At 38.7% G+C, this 23,963-nt stretch overlaps 2 protein-coding genes across 6 annotated transcripts in view; one reads left to right on the plus strand and one right to left on the minus strand.

Moving 5' to 3' along the window:
* LOC114149760 (NACHT, LRR and PYD domains-containing protein 3-like) overlaps positions 1–2,031 on the minus strand; it is a 32,086-nt gene extending 30,055 nt beyond the window's left edge. For 3 of the 4 annotated variants that reach the window (XM_028025839.1, XM_028025838.1, XM_028025842.1), the window contains exon 1: positions 1,888–2,031. The gene's annotated coding sequence lies outside the window, so the exon portion shown is untranslated. The remainder of the gene's footprint in view (positions 1–1,887) is intronic. The other variant, XM_028025840.1, reaches the window with a different exon arrangement.
* Positions 2,032–8,338: 6,307 nt separating this feature from the next.
* Positions 8,339–23,963, plus strand: part of LOC114149946 (collagen alpha-1(I) chain) — a 90,139-nt gene continuing 74,514 nt past the window's right edge. For both annotated transcript variants that reach the window (XM_028026069.1, XM_028026070.1), the window contains exon 1: positions 8,339–8,725. In XM_028026069.1, coding sequence (XP_027881870.1) covers positions 8,611–8,725 — 115 coding nt within the window. In that variant the 5' untranslated portion in view covers positions 8,339–8,610. The remainder of the gene's footprint in view (positions 8,726–23,963) is intronic.

Below are 23,963 nucleotides of genomic sequence, written 5' to 3' on the forward strand. Positions count from 1 at the left end.
CCAAACTGGTTTAACTGGTACTGACTGGTAGTCAGAGGAATGTTTACCTGCTGACTTCTGAAGACATGAATTCGTCTCATAACTCCCAGTTTGAACACAAAGACTTTGCTCCTTTTATTTTGCTGATCCAGGTTCTGTTCAGCTCTAATGGAACCAGAACCTGTTTTAATTTGGAACCAATTGGACTCTTCAATGGAGGGGAATTTATCTTCGCTGGTGGGAGAAAGTATAACCTGCATGATGTCTGATTATTAAACCCAGAAGCAGCTTTTTTAAATGATCCAAACATGTCAGTGATGGTAAAAATCGATCAGAACCAGAACCAGTTCTAAGATTTCAATCATCAGGATGTGAATAAAAGATCATCTGTTCCTCAGCAGCTCTTAAAATGAGCTCAATTCAACAGCAGTAAACATTATATTGAATCATAATTTATTGAAATGAATCAGAACCAAAGTGCTGAAGCATTGAGAGAAAAACTAAGTCCATCCTTTCTGCTTCCACAGCAGGTCAAAGGTCATCAGCTTCAAGGAGCTGCTGGTCAGATGGAAATCTTTAACTATTTTTATCCATTTGACACTAAATAACAAAAAGTTTATAGTTTAATGCAATTATGACATAAAAAAATATCAAAACAAAATAAAAAACAAGAATCTATTAAAACTACAAACTAACAGAAAATAATCAGAAAAATGAAAGAAATGAACAAACTCAACTGTAGTCCTTAATATCACCACACTACTGCTGCTGAAACCACACAGAAAAATACCGTCGCCTAGCAACCTCTCAGCCAATAGAATCCAAGTGTTATATTGGGTTTTATAACACTTGGATTATATAAATGTTATAGATGGTTAGAAGGAAACTCATTGTTTCCTTCTAGTGGGTGTCTGTGTGGTTCTGTATCTGTCTAGATAGAGAGATGTCTGTCTATTCTAACAATATAGGAACAATCTAGATAGACAGATGTTAGAAAACCCATAAAGCTGATAAAAATCAACATCCATCCTTTTGATAGAATACTGTGACTCTTTAAAGTTTCACTAACATTTGAAATTGCTTTTAGTTTCCGGTGACCAGATGTCTCCCCCCCCCAAAGAAACATTAATTTGACATCTGTTACTCCCATCTTTGCAACATTTCGTTTCAGTAAACTCCTTATGACCTCTGACTTTTAAGAGTAATACAATTGAAGTATGAAAAAACAATAAGTGTTACATCACTCAAAGTTTGAATCCAGCAAATAGAAACATGAAATAGTTTGTTCAGAGAAAAACCAAAGAAACATCAGCTGTTCATGTTGTTTGATTGCAGTTCATCACTAATCTAATAATCCTGAAAATTAACCTTTGAAAGGAAGAGATGAAACTTTGATCAGAAATCAGAAGTGGATGTTTTCTAAAAACATCAGTTCTACTATCAGTCCACTAGATGGAGACATGGAGCAACATTTACATTCACTGATTCAACCTGAACAAGTCTTATAGTTCACAATTATTAATTTCTACAAGTGGATTATTCGCTCCATTAAAGATGAACTATTTAATCATCTGACTGAATCAAACCCATTTTAATAATATTTTATTTTGAAAGGAAGCAACAGGAAACTGTTGCTGACGTTAAAGGTGGAGACTAGAGTTCGGTACCAGGAAATAAAAACATTAATCAGTTCGGAGACGGAAACAGTGAAACATCAGCTGTTCATCATGTTGTTTGATTCCAGTTCATCAATAATCTAATAATCCTGTAGATTAGCCTTCAAACAGCAGAGACATTAAAGTTTCAGCTGAAATCAGAAGTGAAACTTTTCTCCAAACGTCAGAGATTAGAAACAATCAGGAAAAAGTTAGTGATGAAAAATTCAACAAATACACAAATAAAACTTACAGTTTGTTCAAACGATCCAAAGAGTTAAAGAAGAAAATTTAAACAACAGACTGAGACCCAACTAACAGACTGACGCCGCACCTGAACAGGTAAATTCAAACCGAAAGTAAATGTGACGGATGTTGCGTTACTGATGACGTTACAATCCACCTGGCTTGTAGTTTTTTCCTTCAGAGCAACAGAACCAGGAAGTAGAAGCTCTGAGGTGAAATCAGAGGCAGGTTGATAAAATCTTCATGAGGAAGGAGAGAAGTTCTGATAAAAATGAGGGTGTACTTACTTTTGATCATGACTGTAGTGATGATTGATAGTAACAAAAAATGAAGAACAGTATTTTAGTTTATTCATCATGTCATAGAGAAAAAATGTGAAAATGCATTTTTCAAACTAATATTTTCACCATGTCATCCATACGTTCATTCTAAAATAAATATTTAATTCACAAGCTAAATATTTACTTTGAAAACATAATTTTTGAAAATAAAAATTTAGCTAAATATTTAGCTTCAAAATAAATATTTATTTTGCAAACTAAAAATGTATTTTCCAAACTAAACATTCAATTTTCAAATTCAGTATTTAGTTTCAAAACTACATATTTAATTATCTATTTTAACAATATGGTGGGTGGAGGCGGATGTTACCATCACTACAAACATTACACAGTTGTTGGACAGTCCTTGTTTAGGCAATCCCTGTGGTGTTTAAGAGAAAATTCAAGAAGGGGGAAGAAAATTAATGTGTCATTACTATAACAATCAGATTGAGGTAAAGGACAACAGCCTTACCCACAGTATTGATTATAAACATTTAAAGCAGGAATGGTTGGAAATAAGCATCTTGTAGCTCTAAAGAACCACAAGTGTCCCATCAGAACATCTCACCTTAACATCATTGCCAACAAATTCTGTCCATGGTCCAGATGACATCTGAAGACAGACTTCTCTGATGATACAAAGTTTTTAAGTTAAAAGTTAGCAAGGGTATATTTCACAACATCAAAATTATAAACATGTGTAAACTGACAGTGGTCCGTCCCGCCCCTTTCTGTTTGCTGCAGCGAGGTCCATCCCATAACTGTCTCCATGGGGACGGCTTCGTTTCAGAGCTCCGCCATCTTTAATCCTGTATCAACAGCTCCGTTTATGGATGACCAGCGGCGCCCTCTGCTGGATGGCGACCAAACTGCAACGCTAAAAGTCTAAGCAGAGATCATTAGCTAATCTATTGGAACTAATTTTAATCTAATAAATTCATTAACAATTAAATGTAAGTCGGTTATTTGTGTTACTAATATACATGTTTTGTTTTGTTTGTTTGATCTACCTGTAGCTGAGATTCCACATTTTCTGCCGCTTTTTCACCGTCACGTTTTTGTAATCTGTACAGGATGTAAAAAGGTTTCGGTGCACACAGAACCAGAGGAACTGCTTTTGTGGCGTTAAGTGGCCAAACACCAAGTGCCTCGTTTACCACAAAGTTGTTAAAGTTTCATCTTTGCTCCGGTTCAGATGGACTTAAACCGAGAGCGCAGAATGAAAATAATATACACAAACATCCTGATTTAAATGCAGAGGATTTAAATCCTGATTTAAATGCATATATATCTATATATATATAGATATATATAAATATATATATATACAGTACATATACTGTATATATATATATATAGTACAGACCAAAAGTTTGGACACACCTTTTAATTCAATGAGTTTCCTTTATTTTCATGAATGGAAATATGCACTAAACAAAAAAGTGTAAAACAACTGAAAATACCCCTTTATATTCTAGTTTCTTCAAAGTAGCAACCTTTTGCTGTGATTACTGCTTTGCACACACTCTGCATTTTCTTGATGAGCTTCAAGAGGTCGTCACCTGAAATGGTTTTCACTTCATAGGTCAACCTGCCCTGTCAGGTTAATAAGTGGGATTTCTTGCCTTATAAATAGTCATGAAAATAAAGAAAACCCATTGAATTAGAAAGGTGTGTCCAAACTTTTGGTCTGTACTGTATATATATATATATATGTATGCATGAAGTAGGCTTACAGTTTGCGAAAAGCAACATGAAAAATCTAACAGACTAGAAACAAAGTTCAGTTCCTGCAACAATGGAGGACGGAACATCAAGAAGAGTGAATGATGTCCACGAAAAACCTGGAAATGACTCCAGTTGACCTTGGCTTCACCTTGGAACCTGGAAAGAGTCTCAGGTGGAAACGTTTATGGTGTTCCTGCACGGAGAAGAGATGGGAAGAATGTGCAGAACTGGGAGAAACATCTGGGATGAGTCCCTGGAGAGAAGACGATCTGAAGTTAAAGGAAGATGAAAAACTGAACTACGCTGTACGAAAGCTGCCGGATTGTGATTCTGGAGGACCAGAAATAAAAACCAGTCCTACAGGATTCACAGCACAGATGTTGAGGAAGATGTTTTAGTCAAATAAGACAAACTCTTTACTCTGGGTTTCTAACTACTAAAAATGAACAAGTATAAAATGATCAAACTACTAAAAATGAACAAGTATAAAATGATCAAACTACTAAAACTGAACAAGTATAAAATGATCTAACTACTAAATATGAACAAGTATAAAATGATCTAACTACTAAAAATGAACAAGTATAAAATGATCAAACTACTAAAAATGAACACAATAGGCTGTATGCTGCTATATAAAAGCATCATTATGGACACCAGCAGAGTTTAAAGAACAGAAAAATCGATGGGAAATATGAAATATACTAACTTTACTAATTTTTCCTGAGTTTCAGGCTTTACATTTGGCTGTAACTCATTTAGAGCCAAATGTAAAGCCTGTGTTGGTTCTCTCGCAGGTTTTTTACCGCTTCCCTGAAAGCCTTTCTAATTGAACTGAAGGTCTTCCAGCGCGGCTGAAGTCGGCTTGCCATTGTTACCAGGACATTTCTCTCTAGTATCGGGGTTCCTGCCTCCAGGAGAAGGAGGATGTTCTCTACCTTCTTGCACTTCTTCATCAGGTCTTTGAAGATGGTGTTCCCCTGGAGTATAATCATCTCTGGGCTCATTTTGAGAACTCTGGTTTCGGTTTCCGCCCAGAGTTTCTCAAAGAGTCGATCACAAATAGAATTATATTGTATTAGAGGGTAATGTCTCTTTCCTGATTTGTCAATTATCTGCTGGATAACTTCCCTGACCAGACTTCTTACAGCAGTTCTTCTCATGTTTACCTCTTCGGACTGTTCTTCCTCTGAATCGCCGAGGGACTGGTCTACCTCTGGTTCACTGAGGGACTGGTCTATCTCTGGTTCACTGAGGGACTGGTCTACCTCTGGCTCACTGAGGGACTGGTCTACCTCTGGCTCACCGAGGGACTGGTCTACCTCTGGCTCACTGAGGGACTGGTCTACCTCTGGATCTCTGAGGGACTGGTCTACCTCTGGCTCACTGAGGGACTGGTCTACCTCTGGCTCACTGAGGGACTGGTCTACCTCTGGCATGCCGAGGGACTGGTCTACCTCTGGCTCACTGAGGGACTGGTCTACCTCTGGCTCACTGAGGGACTGGTCTACCTCTGGCACGCCGAGGGACTGGTCTACCTCTGGCTCACTGAGGGACTGGTCTACCTCTGGCTCACTGAGGGACTGGTCTACCTCTGGATCTCTGAGGGACTGGTCTACCTCTGGATCTCTGAGGGACTGGTCTACCTCTAGATCTCCGAGGGACTGGTCTTCCTCTGGATCTCCGAGGGACTGGTCTACCTCTGGATCTCTGAGGGACTTGTCTACCTCTGGATCTCCGAGGGACTGGTCTACCTCTGGATCTCTGAGGGACTTGTCTACCTCTGGATCTCCGAGGGACTGGTCTACCTCTGGCTCACTGAGGGACTGGTCTACCTCTGGCTCGCCGAGGGACTGGTCTTCCTCTGGATCTCCGAGGGACTGGTCTATCTCTGGCTCGCCGAGGGACTTGTCTTCCTCTGGATCTCCGAGGGACTGGTCTACCTCTGGCTCACCGAGGGACTTGTCTACCTCTGGCTTGCCGAGGGACTGGTCTACCTCTGGATCTCCGAGGGACTGGTCTACCTCTGGCTCACCGAGGGACTTGTCTTCCTCTGGATCTCCGAGGGACTGGTCTACCTCTGGCTCACCGAGGGACTTGTCTACCTCTGGCTCGCCGAGGGACTTGTCTACCTCTGGATCTCTGAGGAACTTGTCTACCTCTGGCTCACTGAGGGACTTGTCTACCTCTGGATCTCTGAGGAACTTGTCTACCTCTGGATCTCTGAGGGACTTGTCTACCTCTGGCTCACCGAGGGACTTGTCTTCCTCTGGATCTCTGACGGACTGGTCTACCTCTGGCTCACCAAGGGACTTGTCTACCTCTGGATCTCTGAGGGACTCGGTTTCTGATCGTTCCAGTTCCAGCTCAGCAGGAATCATATTCTCACAGATTTCTGCTGGAGGTTTTACTGGATGAGAATCTGTCAATCTGTCTGGCTCAGGAGGTGAGATCTGATCAATATTAGGCTCCTCTTCCTGTAGCTCTGCGGTTGCCCTGACGTCTTGAGGAATATCGGCTGCTATGGCCGTAGTTTCCTCGTTGTCTTTGGCCGGCTGAGCTACAGACTCTTTAATGTCCGAAAGAGAAGCCTCTCCTGCCGACATTTTTACATCTTCCACCTGAATGATCAATGGAGCCACCTTCGCTGAACGTCTACCAATGAAATTCCTGAAAATCTTCTTTATCCTTCCTGTCAGACCTTTAGTCTTAGGTTTTGGCTCACACGTTTCACTGTCGGCTTGTTCCTTGAATTTCTCAACAAATGAGGGCGATCTATCCAAAAAGTCCTTTATAATCAAGATGGTTTCATCCACCATAAGTCTGACTATTGACGAGCAAGGTGCTTTCTCATCACTATCTGTTGGAGTAGCACCTGAGTCCAAGCTGTGTTTCCCTCTGGCCAGCAGATATTTTACAATCAGCCTGTTTAAATTATGTGTGTTCTCTGTAATTATGTCTTCTTCGATCTCCAGGATTTTCGCGAAGCATTTGGGAACTTTGTTCCCCACGACCTCCTTCAAGTTCTTCATGGTGCAACTTTCCTGACTAAGCAGAAGGTTGCAGGTAAACATCTCCAAAATGAATCCAATAGTTTCCTGCAGAGCTCTGGTGGTGGTGGCGTCTGCGTTTCCGTTTGCCAGTCTTAACCAGTCCTTTGGGGTGAGGGTTCTGACAAACGGGTCGACCGCAGCCATCAGGGCTTCCACGGTGACGTTCTGGGTCTCGGATGGTGAACTCTGACTACTCATTATTTGTCAGGTTGAAGATAATATTAGGTTTTTTGCAACAACAGCGAGATCAACAGGCTCTGCCAGGATCGAGTGCAAAGTGACGTTTAGGGGGAAAAAAGCAAATAAAGACCCTGACCTATGACGTCCGTCCACACGTCATAGACATCAAACCGCCCACACAGCAGCGTCATGTCCTCACGTACGAAGTCACGTTGCGTCAGGAGCCACTTTACTGCGCATGTCAGACTATCTATTTAACTATTTACAGTTGGGATCATTAAATCATTTACAAGCGGAGCCACCGCAGATCGCCTCTCTTCGCCCAGCGCAACTCCCGCAGCTTTGCGGCGTCCACAGCCGTCAGGTTTATTTTTAGCGCCTCAACCTGCTGCTTTTTTTATTTTTTATTATTTCTGAAGGTTTAGTTTGTTAAATGCCGTGATGGAGGAAGCTACAGCTTCATTTCCCTCTGGTTGTGACCAGAATAAGGAGAAATTATTTTATTTGTCCTTTGCTCTTAGTTTTTTATGCAAACGGAACTTAGTTTATCGGTAAATATATCTCTGATTGATGTTAGCGCGAACAAAATGGCTTTAATATCGCTAGTTAATAGCTAATATCCAACGTTTGGGGCATTTTCTCTCATTTATAGACTTTATAGACATTTAATGCTTCCGGCTCATTAAGACAGTAGCGAGAGATGTGAGTTAGAATAAATCACTTTGTTACTGTGATAAACTGACTGACAACATGCTAGCTGATGCTAACTTGTTCATTCAACAGTGTAAATACAAACATCTGTGTGAGTGTGTGATGATCCAGTCCTGCTTCTCTCAATTATCAATTTTAGGGAAAAATAATTATCATTCAAATAAACAGAGTTAATAATGTTGGTTCTCTGTTCCCATGTTATGAAGGGGAACAGATTATTTCAGGAAGCTGAAATGTTTGGTTCACACCAAGTAACTTTGGCAAATAAAAAGCATTCGTTTCTAAATTCTTAATGGTTGTTATTGTATGATTGAGCCACCAAAAATGAGTAAACTATAAATTAATTTTATCCAGCAATCTGTCATATTTTACATTACAAAGGCATTTTCCAGAAAGCCATCACTCTTATCTTTTCAGGAGGTCTTAATTTTTCCTGCCCTGCTCTTAACAATGAAGTATTTTTCCAGTCAGAAAATATTAACCTGTAATAAAGTCGCTGAGGATCCAGAAATGAGAAGCAGACGGTTCTATGGGTGGCGGGGCGTCCTGGATTCTGATTGGACAGCGCCTGGAGGGAGTGGGCGGGGCTTATCTGTCTGGTATAACGCCTGGATGAAGTGATGAAGCTGCAGCAGGAGGAGAAGAAGAAGAAGAAGAAGTTCTTGTTCTGCAGTTCAGTCGGGGATGAGATGATGACCTCAGTGTAGCTGGAGGTCCGGTTCCGGTTCGGTGGAAATGTCTCTCTGGGCGGTGAAATGGACACTTTGTCTCCTCGGCTCGGTGACCAGCAGCACCGCTTCACCTGACCTGGATGTTGGAGGCGAGTCCGGATCCGGGATGCTGCCGACAGGTAAGAGGACTCACCTGTGGAGGAAACTCACCGGAAATAACGCTTTTTCTGCGTTTCTATTTATTCATTCATAATTTCTGCCTCTGAATTGTCAGCTTTTTTGAAGTAAGTCTAAAATAAAACATTTAAATAAAGCGAAAAGTAAAAAAATGACATAAATATTTATAAATGGGAGTTATACTTACAATAACTTAAATATTTAATGTTATTATTTTAGAGTTTTGTGTTAAACATGAATTTATTAAACCGTTTTTATTAGCCATCTGTGGGCGGGGCTAACTTTATTAACCAATCAGATGTAAAGTTTTATTTCTTCATTAGTGACATATTAAATACATTAAAACAAGCTTTTAATATCTGCACATGATCAATATAGTTTCAATGTACATTACCATTTAAATCTATTTATTTATTAGGTTGTGAGTTTTTTGCTTTTAAAGTTAAATTTTCCAGGGTCTCTGTGGTTAATTAGTGTTAATCAGCTTCGCCTTGTTGGGTATTTTTATGTTTTTTCTCCCAGTTTGGTTCAGATCCGGATGAAAAAGTGGTTTTTCAGCGTCAGACTGAACCCAAAGCTAATAAACTCCTTGTTTTGCTGCTGAAGAGAAGAAAAGTCAAACCGCAGGGAAGCGATAAAGTTTCACTGCACAGCAATTAGGTTTTAATGCTGTTTAACAAATTACTCTCTGCAGCGTTTCAGGGCACAATTGATTTGATTTAAAACTTAGTTTTACTCAACGTTGTTCTGTTAATGTAAGAAACTTAATAAATTATTGATACACAGATTTACATTGTGGTCAGATATTAAATTGCTTTTTTCCCATTAAATGCATCAAAATTTAATTTTCTGTCTCTTTAGGTCAACAAGCAGCTTTTTGTTTTAAAGCTGATCAATATCTGGAACATTTGCCTTGATGCAAGCAGGATCATAAATAGTTTAATTTCTTTATCGAACCGTTTAGCTTATGAGTTTTAACTAGTAAAAAAAAACAGAAATCCTTACAGACGGATCAATTCAAATTAAAACAAATCAATTTAAATACAAAATTATCATATAAACAAAATATATATTAGACTAAATGAATAAATATACATAAAAAATTAAATTAAATCTCTATTTTAAATTGAATCTAAAATAAATCAATTTAAAGTAAATATGGATTTAAAAAAATAAATGAACAAAATACATTTAGATTAAATACATTGTTTAAAAAATTAAATAAATTAATAACATACAATTCAAGTTAGATCAAAATAAATAAATTTAAATACAAATTAAAAACATAATTGAACAAAAATACAGCTAGATTAATGAAACTAAGAAATTCCAATATATAAAAACTAAATTAAATCTGAATTATATTAGATCAAAGTGAATCAAATAAATCAATTAAAATAAAATATGTTTAAAAAAATAATTAAGTCAATTAAATACATCTAGGTTAAAATGATAAATAAAATAATTTATTTAAATTTCCTAACTTATAAAACATTTTAAAACATTAAAACAATCAATCATTTAAACATGTTTTAGGTGAATTTATCTTTAGAAATCCCCAGTTTGACAGACGGGACAAAAGTATTTTAACTGATCCACAGATTGAGATTCCTGCTGCAGCGCCGACTCGGCTAATCAGAACCTCATCTGTGTGACTCACCGGGTCCAGAACGTCTGGATCCTTTTGTTTTAGCGGCGCTGGTGAGGCAGCGACCACAGAACACATGTTGGGTTACAAGACGCCGCCGGGCCGCTGATTCATCCAAGACTTCTTGGACCGGATCTGATCCGGAACATTCAGCTGCTCGGTTGCAGCAGCCATGTTTGATCCGCTTTAATCCGACTCCAGTCCGTTTCTGTAGAAAGTCTGGTTCGGTTGTTGAGGTGTGAACTCCTAATCGCACCAAAAACGTGAACTCTGGTCCGTCTACAAGCCTCGGTCTCTGTTCGGTTGAAGTGAACTCTGGTGCCGTTTGAATCCATATGTGAACGCAAGGGAACTGAAACCACTCCAAAAGCAGGAAGTGGACTACAGCGCAGGGAATTCTGGGTAAATACAACCAAAACAAACCTGAGAGTCTCGTTTTGGATCGACCTAATACATAGTTCAATGTGACGTCACATTTCCACTAGCTTTGTAATTGACAGCCATCTTGGTAGGCAGTTGCTATGGAGTTGCTATGGCAACAATAAACAAGCCACAACCTTAGAACTAGCTTTTGCCTTGTTTCTATCCTTTAAAAAATGTAACATTATAACGATTTGAGTCCTCTACCCACCTCAGTGTAATACTAAGATAAATATCAATATTACTTGCTACTGAATTAGCAAAATTAGCTTAGCCAATGTAGCTTTTATGTGCTAGCTAAGACGGACATGTAGCCTTTGTGTGTTACTATATGTACTAACTCTGCCAGTCACCAGAACCTTGTTATTCACACAAACAGTTTGTACAAACTTTACAAATCCATTTTAACATTGATTGTATGCATCCCTGGATTTCAGGTGAAGCTCCTCCATGTTGTTCACTAGCTAGTTAACTATATCGTAGGATGAGATCGGAGGCAGCTTGTCCACATCGTCTGACACATTCTTCGTTTCATACGGGTCGATAGCTACAGCAGTCTTTTTGTTTTTGTGCCTTTCTTTTGTAAATCTGTCCAGAGTTTCCACATATTTTCTTTTTGTTGGTCTGGAAGTCACTGTGCTTTGTGCTGCGCTTGCCTACCAAGATGGCGCTGATCACTTCCAAAGCAGACCTTGTGGGAACTACGCACATTTTTATCTACAAAATTGATTGTATTTTTTTACAATCAAGACTAAAGTCATAAGTAGTTCCCACAAGTTTGAACTGAAAGTGATCGGCGCCATCTTGGTTGGCAAGCGCAGCGCGATGCATAGCGGACCGACGGCTTCCCGACCAACAAAAAGAAAATATGTGGAAACTCTTGACTGATGTGTGAGAAAAAGAGTCATGAACAAAATGGCTGCTGTTGGGATCGACCCGGATGAGACGGAGAAGGAAAATATGTCAGACAATCTGCCTCCGATCTCATACTACGACATAGTTAACTACCTAGTGAGCACGAAGAGTGAAAACAAAATGGAGGAGCTTCACCTGAAACCCATGGAGGCGTACAATCAATGTGAAACAGATTTGTAAAGAACGTTGAAACTCTGTGTGAATAACAACTGGTGTCTGGCAGAGTTAGTACATGTAGGAACACACAGGTAGGATCCATGTCCGTCTTAGCTAGCAGACAAAAACTACATCAGCTAAGCTACTTTTGCAAGTTCAGCAGTAAGTACTACAGTAAATATCGCTGATATTTATCTTAGTATTACATAGAGGTGGGTAGAGTATTAAAGAAGTTGTTATGTACTTGTTTTGTTTATAAGTTAGATAGGAAGGAGGCGAGAACTAGTTCTGGCTTGTGACGTTGCTGTTGTCATAGGAACTCCCATCAACTGCCTACCAAGATGGCTGTCAGCTACAAAGTTAATGGAAGTGTGACGTCACTTAAAAACTACGTTTTCCAACAAAGGGCTGAAAAATGCCAAGATATAAAGACACAACGTTTTTCTGCTAATAGATGTTGGGAACTCGGTTTGTGTTTGACAGATTTTTTTCAGGTATCAAACATTCAAACTTCCACATCTGCAGTAGGCTAATCTTTCTTGTTCTCTGGAACGTCGTGGATCTATGTGCGTTTTCCACGTCTGAAGTGTTTCATAAAGCTCAATATTCACCCGAACATGAAAGAGGCAGAGGATTGTGAGCACAGCTGCATTCCAGTAACCATATAACCTGCTTCAGATTCAGCATTGCTGTCATTTTTAATCCCTCTTTTTACCTTTTATCTTTCCATCCATCCCGCCTTCCAAGTATTATATCCAGCTGGGATGCTCTTATGTCTGGAATAGCTTTGTTTAACCTCTGACCCCATGAGAAAGACATTGCTTGTGATGCAGAACAGCTGGGGGGAAGTTTTTGTGACTCCAAGACATTGCCCAGGGTTTCTCCACTTACCTGAAGCTTATTCTCCAACTTCATGAGGAAAAATAACTCTAACCAGCTGCAGACTGATTCTTCGAGACATTTTTAGAGGTTACAAGAGGTTCTGACTCTTGGAAAGCAAAGTAGAAAGACCAGAGGTCTCAATAAGCTGAGATTTGGGTCATGACCAAAAGAACAACATCCCAGGTACAACAACTCCTTCAGTAAAACTCAGGCCACTGCGCCGGCTGTTGCTCTTGATGAAAAGGAAGGATGTTGGGTTGTTCTTCTGGAGGAAAACCATGGGGTAGACTCAACATTTGATTAACGTTACCAGTGGTTTGCACTGCTAACTAAAAAGTTAGCTGCACTAACCCTAAACCACTAGTCAGGAACATTAGTTCTGCTAATGCTAAACATCCTATATGGTGGAATCTAACCCTAAGCTACTAATAAACATGAGCCCCACTAACGCTAAAGTGCTACACTAGCATATCTGTTATATAGCAGAAGCTAACCCTGAAGCGCTACAACAACATGTTATGAAGCAGAAACTAACCTAATGCATTAATAATGAACGAATTTCACTAACATTAAAGTGATACAGTAGCACCTTATTTAGAAGAATCTGAAAAAAGCTCAGCCATTAGTTCACCAACGCATCATTTAACAGAAGCTAACCTAATGTACTAATCATAAACATAAATTCAGCTATGCTAACGAGGTATTTAGCAGACGCTAACCACACAGCACTAGTGTTTAGTGTTAGTTCCATTAGCACTAAATGAAAATTGAACAGCTGTCAGTATGTATGTCAGCTTAAGGGACCTTGTAGACAGAAAAAAGAAATACATTTAGTCAAAAAATCAAAAATGTTCTTGGAAAAAAATGTGGAAACTTCTGAGTTTGAAAAGTCAAAAATTTTCAAGATAAAACTCACAAATTTTGAGAGTAATCCCAAAATTTTCTAGAAGAATTTTCCTGGAGATTTTAAACTTTCTGCTCAATTTTCTGGAAAAAAAAACTTCGAAATTTTAAGAAATTTCCAAAGCTGGAATATTTTCTACTTTAAAGCTCAGACATTTCCAATGTTTTTTTTAGAACATTTTTTGAGTCTATGTTTTATTCAGTAAATTTTTAGCTTTCTGAAATTAAACATTTAAACGTTTTTTTATAGAAATATTTTTGAAATTAATTTAAAAAATTCTGAGTTTTATCTAGAAATTTTTCGATGTTCAAAATAAAAACTTTTCATGTTTTTTTTCTTTTTTTCCAAGAGAAATTTAAAGTTTTATCCCTGCAAATTTACAGCTTTTCAAAATCAAAAATTCCATGTTTTTTCTAAAAGAATTTTTGAGATTAATCTAAAAAAAAAAACTTCCAAATTTTATCTAGCAAATTTTCTAATTTTTGAAATCGGAATTTTCAGTGTTTTTTTTCCAGAAAATTTAAGATGAATTAAAAAATTTCATATCTATTTTGTAGAAACTGATTACTTTTCTTTGATATCCACCATGGATGTAACGCGGTGTTTTAAGGAACCGGTTCTGATGGATGGAGGGGATTAGGAACAGCAGCAGACAGCTGCTGGTGAAGGAACATCTGGGCTCCAGAGCAGGTTCTGAAGTCGTCCCGGCCGTGGTACCAGGGTTTTCAGCGGGTTCAGGACATGATGTCACTGGTAACATGAGGTCAGGTCCATATGGAGCCAATCATGTGATCTGTGGCCGTTAACATGTTCTGGTTCTGGGTGGGGGGTCGGGTGCTGCTCTGCGGTTTGAACAGGGATGGGTTCGCCCACATGTTGGACCTGAAGTTTCCCTCTGAGCGGTCCGAAGGTGTCCGGGGAAGAAGGTTCCCCACATGTTTGCGGTTTTCTCATTACCTCAGTGATGATTTCTCAGACTTCCCACCACAAACCGCAAAGAGCCTGCAGATGCAGCGAACACGGTTACGTGAGGAAACAGGAAGTTGATGATCTAGCTGTTTTGTCCGACTAAAGCGTTGTTGACGGACGTTAATTGCAACCATTCGCTGTGAGGAACTTGCTTAAAAATGTTCAACACCTGCCTTCAGATGGAAGAGGTGAAGCTGCTGGTTTTGCCTGTAAACCCTTAGGAGGATTTAAAAAATATATATATATATATCTGCGCTGTCGGTTTGACTTTGACTAATTTGTGGTTTGAAACAGTTTGGACGGCAACATCTCTGTGGGCTGTTGTCAAGGCAACCGTGACTATTTATGGCACTTTACGGTAGAAACTTGGTGCAACTTCACTTTGATTAGTGACAATCATACAAACATAATCTAAGCTGGACCTGTCACCACAACAAATTGATCTAGATGATAAATTGTTCCAAAAGTTTTTTGCCATAAATGATGGGTTTTTTAGACTGTTTTCAAATAATGCAAGAACACATTCTCAAAGATCAATAAAGTAACAAACAATTGGTTCATTTTTCTGTTCGTTTTCGCCACATTTCATCGTTCTGTTGCTTCATCATGACGGTTTTAGCAACACGAGTAAACCTGGTGCAGATTGGCGTCTTAATGTCATCACCTGGATTTACATGCTAATCTGTCTCATTACTGTAATTCATCATTAAAGCCAAAACGAAACCAGAAGGTCAGCTTTATCCTCTGCAGCTGTGATGCTCTTAACGGCCTTAATGTGTTTGTTTTGCTTCATACATGCCGGGTGACGTAATGCTGCTTCCATCAGAACCCTGCAGGTTCTGTCCGTCAGATGCTGCCCTCACCGTCTAGAAGGATTTAAAGAAAAATGTTATCTTTAGGATTTAAAAACTTTTGCAAGTATTTGACATATATATGTGCATAGTCAGTTAAAGTCCTTACAATGTCTGAGACATAAATGCTTAGTTCATTGTTGAACTGTCAAAACTTTAATTGACCCTTTCATCCCCCGTCACACCAACAAAGTTTGCTGCCGGGTTAAATAAACATTCCTGTGTGTGTTGAACATGCTAGTCCTGCAACAATCAGGTCAACTTTATCTGTTTAAAGGAAGGTGAAACGTAAATAAACTGAATTTAATTTGTGGTTTGTATTTTGTTATTACGCTTCCCGGAGTTACACAGAGGTTACTATGTAAAATTAACATTTTGCATGTTTTTATATTTCCGTTTGAGTCTAAAATGCTTCTAAAAACGGGCCAAAAAACACACAGCCGTTTTTTTAACTGTAAGTGAATGTTTTTTGGTGTCTGGAAAACAAGTTGTTTTTTTGTTGAGTTACATTCTGTCGGCTCTGTGCCGTTACCTAGCAAGCCCTCTGAGTTCCGCCCGTTACCTAGCAACCCCAGCAGAGTTCCGCCTATTACCTAGCAACCCCAGCTCTTGTTTGTGCAAAATTGTTTTTGTTTTGACTTTAGTGGAATATTGACAAAGTTTTACTCACGTTTTGTAACGTAAACGCTGAGAGTTCCTGTACTGAACATGTCAGCCCGTCTGGGTCGAATGTTTGGGTTCAGTGAATTACATGAAGGGCTGAAATGAAGCGTTTCGGAGGTTTTTATGAACTTCCACGCTAATGGTGAACTGCTGAAGATTCTTATCTGTATTTGTGTGACTGATGAGCAACCGGAGCTGACAGCCCAGCCGACCTTATAAGGCCAACCAGAGGGAAGGACGTAAAATCTGTTTTCTTTGACATTAATTTCCTTTTTGTTGACCTGTTCCCTTCCTTTCAAACCTCTTTTCACCACCATCTGTCATGTCTTCTTCAACTTGTGAGGATTTGTTTACTTTCTTGTGATTGAGTCGTAAAGTCCGTCACTGTCTCTTCTCACAGTTTGCCAGCGTTTATCACGGTGCCGCATGAATCAAAACACTTCCCTCAGAGATCAAGTTTTTTTGGAGCTTTATGTCTTTTTGTCAGAGGGAAGGTTTGTTGGCGAACGGTTTGCTGATTGGAAGGAATTACGTCAGAAGTTATCAGTGCTGCCACAGTCTGTTAAAACCTGGCAAACCTAAAGATCTCTAAATAAACTCTAAATAAACTCTAAATAATCAGTCCTGTAGGAGAAGGAAGACAAAAAAACCCTTTAAAGATAAGGACTGGACAACATGGCTGAAAAACGTGTCATGATATGTGCATTTTATATCAGTCAATATTGATAAATATAGATTTTTTAAAATATGTGAAATACTAGCAAACTGGTGATGTAACCTGTCCTGTTTAACCCGGTTTTAAGGAAAAAACTTGAAACTGCTGCTGCGCAAATTACTCAGCAGGTCATTGCTAGGCAATCAAAGAGTATGTGAGTTAGTTGATTCCATCAACCTAGCTTAGCTGGGCGATAGCGACTGAATGGCTAAAGTCTTTCCTCTGCCTATATCTCCCAGAATGGTGTGCGGTTCTGGATCAGAGTTCAGTGAATATATAGACCACTTGCATCTATGCTCATGATCCCACCCCCATCTTCTTGCTGGAGGGCAAAAAGCTGCTCACCGACAATGACTAGCATTGATTTTAGCTGGAAAGTTGTTAATAAAATGCACCAAATCTTAAATGAATGCCTCAAATATGAAAGAAAAAGGGACACATTACTTTGCTACTAATTGCCAACACAACAACTAGGTAACAAGGTCAGGAAAAAGTTTTCATTAAGAAAAAATAGCGAGGGTTTGGGAAGTAGGTTGGTTATGCTAGCTTGACTATGACAACCTTAACATGTAGATGTGCTGCAGAATTCTGTGATTCGGTTCAGTTACAAAATAAAGAAAGGCAACTTAAACACCAACTCTGACAGATCGTCAGTAGAGCAGGTCTTTAAATTAGCTAAATAAACCACCGCTGTGTTAGCTTAGCTAATAGCAGCGGTAGCTAATCCACAACAACAATCATTTATTAATAATCGCAAAATAAACATTGAGCCTAAAATCATAAAACTGCATTGGACTGAATGTTCTGTTCTTTTGTGGAAAATGTTTGAGTGTTTTTTAGTGTTGAATCCTGAAACATAAAGTGGCGTTGTTGGCAGTTGCTATGGGAACGAGTCTGTGTGTAGCGTAGCCGACACAATGAGCGAGAAAAGAAGTGGTTTTGAGTTGTTTAACAGTTTATCTGCGTTATTTTACCCTTCGCAGTGAACTAAATTAATAAATATTGGGCATTATAATGTGTTCAGAAGTGTAACTTATTTAACTTAATACTTTTGGAAAATGGAGAAGTTGAGTTTTCATGGATTTTCTGTCTCCATTTTATTGGTGAAACAAGCAGAAGCTCGTCTGCTCAGTTTGTTAAAACTGAAATATTTTGGATCTTTTTACGAGGGCATTTAAACTTTTTACAAGCACTTTAATGACTGTCGTTTTGCCAGTTTTATGCCCAGGCCAGTTTGTTTTGCTGACCTCACCAAGATGGCGCAGAGCAGACTGACAAAGACTCAGAATGTCAAAGGGTATTATTTTGATTGGTAGATTATTGGTGAAATCATATAAAAAATTGTATATTCTGTTGTTCAAAACTACTGTATAACAACCAGCACATTTTTCTTTTTATTTGTACTTCTGGTTTAAAGCTGACATTTTAATTTGAGTGCTTTATTTAGCCAGGGATAAAAATCTTACACAATAAGGAATCGTTTACATAAAACCCTGTGATTCGGTAGCACATGGTGCGCCTGCTCTACCGCTTTAAGATCAATTTAAACAGAACTAAGAATTATCATTATTGGTAAAGAAAAGTTGGAAAATATTAATAAAAATTTCTGGTGAGAATAAAATTAGGACAACTTCACCTTTCACACACAGGTGGCTCCTGATTTGAACATTATTGATCTGCATTTTCAATATTTTCCCTGATTGATTATTTTAGTTATCATTCAATCTATTGATTATTCTAACAATTAATCGATTAATTGAACTTTTAAAGAATGGCAGATTTTTCATTTAACCACTTAAGCCTTTTTTTGTACAAAATTAGAAATACTTTAAGAGATGACAATGAGAAATTATATTTATTTTTCAGTAAGAAAATAAACATTTTTATTGCCTAAAATTGAGTATTATAGGATTCCTTTAGTAAATTTTAATCATGTGAAGCTTAAACTGCCAATGAAGTTTTGGGTTAAATATATTTACAGATAAATGAGTTTTCATCGTAATTTAAATATTTTTGTACAGTATTGCTTTAATTACGCCTCTGAATATGTTGTTGTTCTATTTCTTTGAATCTATGTACTCCAGTTAATGATTCATCTATTGCAAAATTAGTTGACGATTCTTTCAGCAATCAATTAATCACAATAGTTTTGATTAATCATTTCAGCCGTATGTGGAATAACATCTCAAAACGGCAGAGGATCTGTGATGCTGTGGGAATGTTTGTCTTCCATCATTTGAGTGCAACAGATCATGAAGTCTGAGGAACTGAGGCTTCATGATCTGATTTTTTTGACCCATTTTTAGTTTTCAATCTTTCAACAGAAACAAATTTGATCTTCTTCCACTGCACTTTCTGAAAACCTCCAGGGTTCTGGATGCAACTTGCAGTTCTGGAGCCAAATGCGGCTCTTTAACTTCACATTCTGCAGATTTTTTTCACAATCTGCAGAATGTGACGAATAATCGATAGTTTTTTTTACGATTAATCATGAAAAGTAATTGATTAATCGTCAAAGGAATGGATGAATTATCAGGTTGCAGCCCTATCAGGAAGTATTCTAAACACAGATTATTTGATTTCCATTCCATATTTAAAACCATTTTGGTTTTTGTGGCTCTAAAGTTTAATTGAGCAAATTTATTTATTTTATTCCATTTCTAATATTTTATAAAATAACTGTAAGTGGTTAAATGAAAAATTTTCAGAACGTGCCAAAAAAAGTTTCAACTGATTAATAAATAAATCATCAGAATAATCAGTTATTTGTCAGAATATTAAGTTAATCATTAAAGTATTTGATTAATCGTCAGGGTGCAACCCTGACAGGAAGCATTACAAACACAGGCTTTATGTTTTCAAAGAGCCATGTTGGTTTTGTGGCTCTAAACGAGTTTTATTTGGCAGAACTGAAGGTAGAACTGGCTCCTAGGGCTGTAACGGTTGCTGAACTCTGGTTTGTGCATAACGGACTAGTCAAAGTTCCCTTTCTCTTGGTGCTCCAGCCTCGTGGACGTTAAGCCCGGTCGCCCCAGATCCGCCCTTCATTGCCTGTAAAACACTAATTTACAGGCCTGCTGTGGCCTCCCTGCCCTCTTGGCTGGTTTTCCCTGCTGGTATGTAAAGTTGTGCGCTCCTCGCGCCCCCACGCCGCCCGGCCGCATGTGTTTGCAGTTTGGACCCAGACATTCCTCATCTGGCTGTGTGGCTCGGTGGAACCGCAGAATGGAGGTCAGAACATGGCAGGGAAGAGACAATGGGCTGTAATTGTGTATATTGGGATGCAATCACATGAAAACTCCTTGGTATTCTTACATTCTGGTGGTTGCTGACGTGTTTCAGCTTGAGCTGACATGGTGGAAAGTTTTCAGGGGTTGTTTGTGGGCCAGTTGGTCACTGCAGGTGTTGTTTATTTATAGCCTAACAGATGTATTAACGGATTAAAACCCTTTCACCTCGGTTTTTTCTTGCTTTGCTCCTTTGTGTCGGTGGAGTCCAACCCGCTGTGCGTCCGCCGGGAAGCGAAGCCTCTGGAAGCACATCTGTTCAAACAAAGCTAACTTGCTCCGTACGACGTGTTCTCTGTGGCTTTGACGACGTTTATGTCTCTGCTTTTACAGAACTGCAGGGGGTCAATTTAGTATTGTTATGCGAAACATCAAACTTAAGGTCCAGGGGCCAAATCCGGCCCACCAAAGCTTCTTATGCGACTCCAAAAAGTAGAAGATCCGTCTGGTTTAAAGCCTCAGTCACACTGGTTCCCAGTCACACTCCCACATTTCTGAGAAAGCCTTTCAACCTGAGGCCACAGCAGCCGTCTCAGACATTTGACGTTGATGTTGAAAGTCTCGGTTAGTCACATTGAGGTTGATCTCAGACTTGGTGACCCGGGGGTCCAAAAGTGGACCGGAACGCTGAAGCACGGGTCGGATCCTCTCTCTCCCAACCTTTGAGTCAGTCAGTAAGAAAACATGAGAAACTTAGTTTGGGTTTTTTATCTGGTTAGCATCTTAGATTCAGAGTAAACTGTCTTTATTTGTGCCTGATATAAACACTACAGGTAAAGAAAGATGAATATTTGTCTTTCTTCTACAGTTTGTTGTGTTTTCAGGTGCAGAAAATTGTTCAAACTGCAGATCTAGAGACTTTTTCAAACGTTAACTCATGAAAGCTTCAGCATTTTTGGTGATTATACTTTTTAAAGGGGCAGAATTATATGTATGTTTTAGTTCAATAAGGCAACTGTTACCTTCAGTTATATATACATATATAAAGAAGCTGTTTATATCAAATATGACTTAAAAGTAATTTGACTTTCTGATTTGATTTGGGCCTCTGTCTCTTTAATAACCTCCTGCTTTTTCTGAAGCTCCCCCTACATGAAATCATCACAACATGGCTCCTCTATTCGCCCTTTAACAACGTTTTTACCAACGTTTAACTGAGAAGAAGCTCCAATAATGAATTCAGCTGATGCGAAGTTACACCAGGTGTTCGCTAATTGCTGCTGGCTAGTCTGAAGGAACTGAGGGGGGAGGAGCTGCATCTTGAAGGCAGAGCTAGGCCCACCCAGGCGTCCTGCACAGCTCAATGGTTTCCATGAAGATTTTAAAGGATTTCTCAAATATTAATGAAAGAATCCAAGCAAGAACAAAAGTTTCTGATGAGTTTTGATGCTTAAATTTTATGTAAAATTGCCCTTTAATTAAAAGTCTTGAGTCATGCACATAAGTTTTCAGTACAAAAAGTTAAAGGTAACAGACACGTATGTGTGAGTGATTTTATATGTTTTCTTAGCTAAGACGGTTTTAGATTGGGTCTTAATCTTTTAATTTAATTTGGTTTGAACCGAATCGAGCTGACGGTGATGTAAACCGCTGGCATCAATCTGTGGCTCTCCTGTAATCTGAATAAATCTGAAACACATGTCAACTCCTCTGACTTCATTTATTACAGTTTCTCTACTGATACCACATAGAAACGATTCAGCTAAATTCAAAACTTGTTTCTTACTCCTAAGTTATCGTAAACTTTCTTTTCTGCTCAGAAATTGTTCAGGAGGATTTTGGCAGTTGGTAAATCGGGGGTTTGTTGTGTAAAATGTGACGCTTGATGTTTATAGGCCTGTGCTTATTATAAGAAGCTTTGCCTAACAAAAACAAGATGTATCTCAGTCAGCATTTTTGTTTTTCTGACTAAAGTTAAAAAAACAGCTTCAAAAAGCTGCATAGAGTGAAGATTACTGACCTTTCTGTCATTTTAAAGTATTTTTCTGACCGATGGAAGCCACAGGTTAACGGTGACTTGGTAGGACATGACTAGTAAAATGTCTTCGGTTGAATTTATGTCCTGTAATATCTGTCAGTGCAGACAGAGGATGTCTGGGTAACGTTCAGCTCAGGGGAAGTGGAGCCACGGCGTTTTAGAACCGGTGCTAACTGGTCCTGTAAAAATCCCAGTAACAGGCTGGTAAATTACTGGTCTCTCAACTGGTAGATTGGTGCAAAAAGATTGATAGAGTTGGAGCAAATACAAGATGAAAAGGAGGCTTTGTTCACAAACATCTGAGTGAGTCTGCAATCAACACATTTATACTCATATTTGGAGTATAAATGATGCAACGATTAGTTGTCTTTTGTAGATGTTGCTGACTATGTAAATGGAAAATCAGATTAAATTCATATCTAGAGATTCCCCCAAAGGATCAGAGAATATAAATTTGATTGGATCTTAGATGTAAAGAATAACGTCATCAGCGTATGGGGGTCACTACATGCCGGTGTTTATTGGTCGCTTTGAGCTCCAGAAAAACGAGACAAATCACAGAAACAGAGAAATTAAAGAGATAATTTACAGTTTTAGCACCTCTATTAACAGCCTGTCGTAAAAACTGCACATTCTTTACATGCTCCGCCAAAAATCTGAGCCAAGATGAAAGATGAAACCAATTACGAGGCATTCCAGAGTGTAGGGCTTCATCTTCTGCTTCATTCTGTTGGAAATCAGAAAAATCCTGTTCCACTCTAACTCATCTGCAGAGGAGAATATGGGAATGAGTTTTGATCTGGTAAAACACTGAATGAATTCAAAATAACATTCCTGCTTTCTAGCTGCACAGTTTTGTTCCTCAGTCGTCAAAACTATTTAATAAATTATTACCTGTTGCAGCTACATGATTAGCATTCAGTTAATATTTCTCCGGATGTATTTGGCCTTCAAAATGACCTGATTTAAGTTTAGATGTAGATTCTGTAGATTTATGCAAGTGGTCATTTTCCAGATACCAAACAACATTAAATTACTGCCCCAAAACACATCTGAGTGGGCTTTTAAGAGCTTGGGCTGTTTGTAGAAACAGTAGAAACACAAATGGAAGTATAAAAATTTACAAAATGTGAATTTTATATTGATTAAAAAACTTCTAGTTCAACTTATGGGAAACATGTCTTGTTGTAAGTGAAAATATCTGCTTGTGGAACTAGTAATTTTTTTAAATGATCAATATTAAGGATTTATATCGCATATCTCTTGCTGAAGAGTTCCTTGTAAGCTTGTTGTGTTTTATTTAAAGTGAACTAAGATATTAACTAAAGTGAAATAGTTAGTAAAAGTTTGTGTTTTTGCAGTGTGGCACTCAGCGGACCAGAGATTTTCCTGGCTTTATCTTCAGGAAGAGATAACGAGCTTGTGGAGGGGCTGACAGACACGGTCTCATTTATTTTAAAACATGGCTGACAGGAGTTGGGCCTGAGCCTCTGCGGTGTTTGGCGGCGCTCCAGCCGCCTGAAACATGTCGGTACCGTGGCGTCCCTGAGGGCGTTTCTTTAATAAGTGCTTTCTTTAAGATCCCTCTGACAACAGCAGGTCGAGTTGGTGTTTTTCCTTCAAACACATCACCCTAATTAATCCTGGAACCAGCTGTTGCATAATCCCGCTGGCATCTCTGTTCAGACGGGTCCCTATCAGTTGTCAGGTTGCTGTAGCATCAGCACCAGTGACTCACTTTCTCCAGGTATAATAAAGAAAGAAAACACCTGTAGGCTACCCATGATGAATGGCACTTTAGCTGCTCTCTGGGGGTAAAAATAAAAGCCTGTCGTATAACTTCTAACCGCTG

Source organism: Xiphophorus couchianus, chromosome 8 (genome assembly GCF_001444195.1).
Source record: "Xiphophorus couchianus chromosome 8, X_couchianus-1.0, whole genome shotgun sequence".
Taxonomy (NCBI): Eukaryota; Metazoa; Chordata; class Actinopteri; order Cyprinodontiformes; family Poeciliidae; genus Xiphophorus; species Xiphophorus couchianus.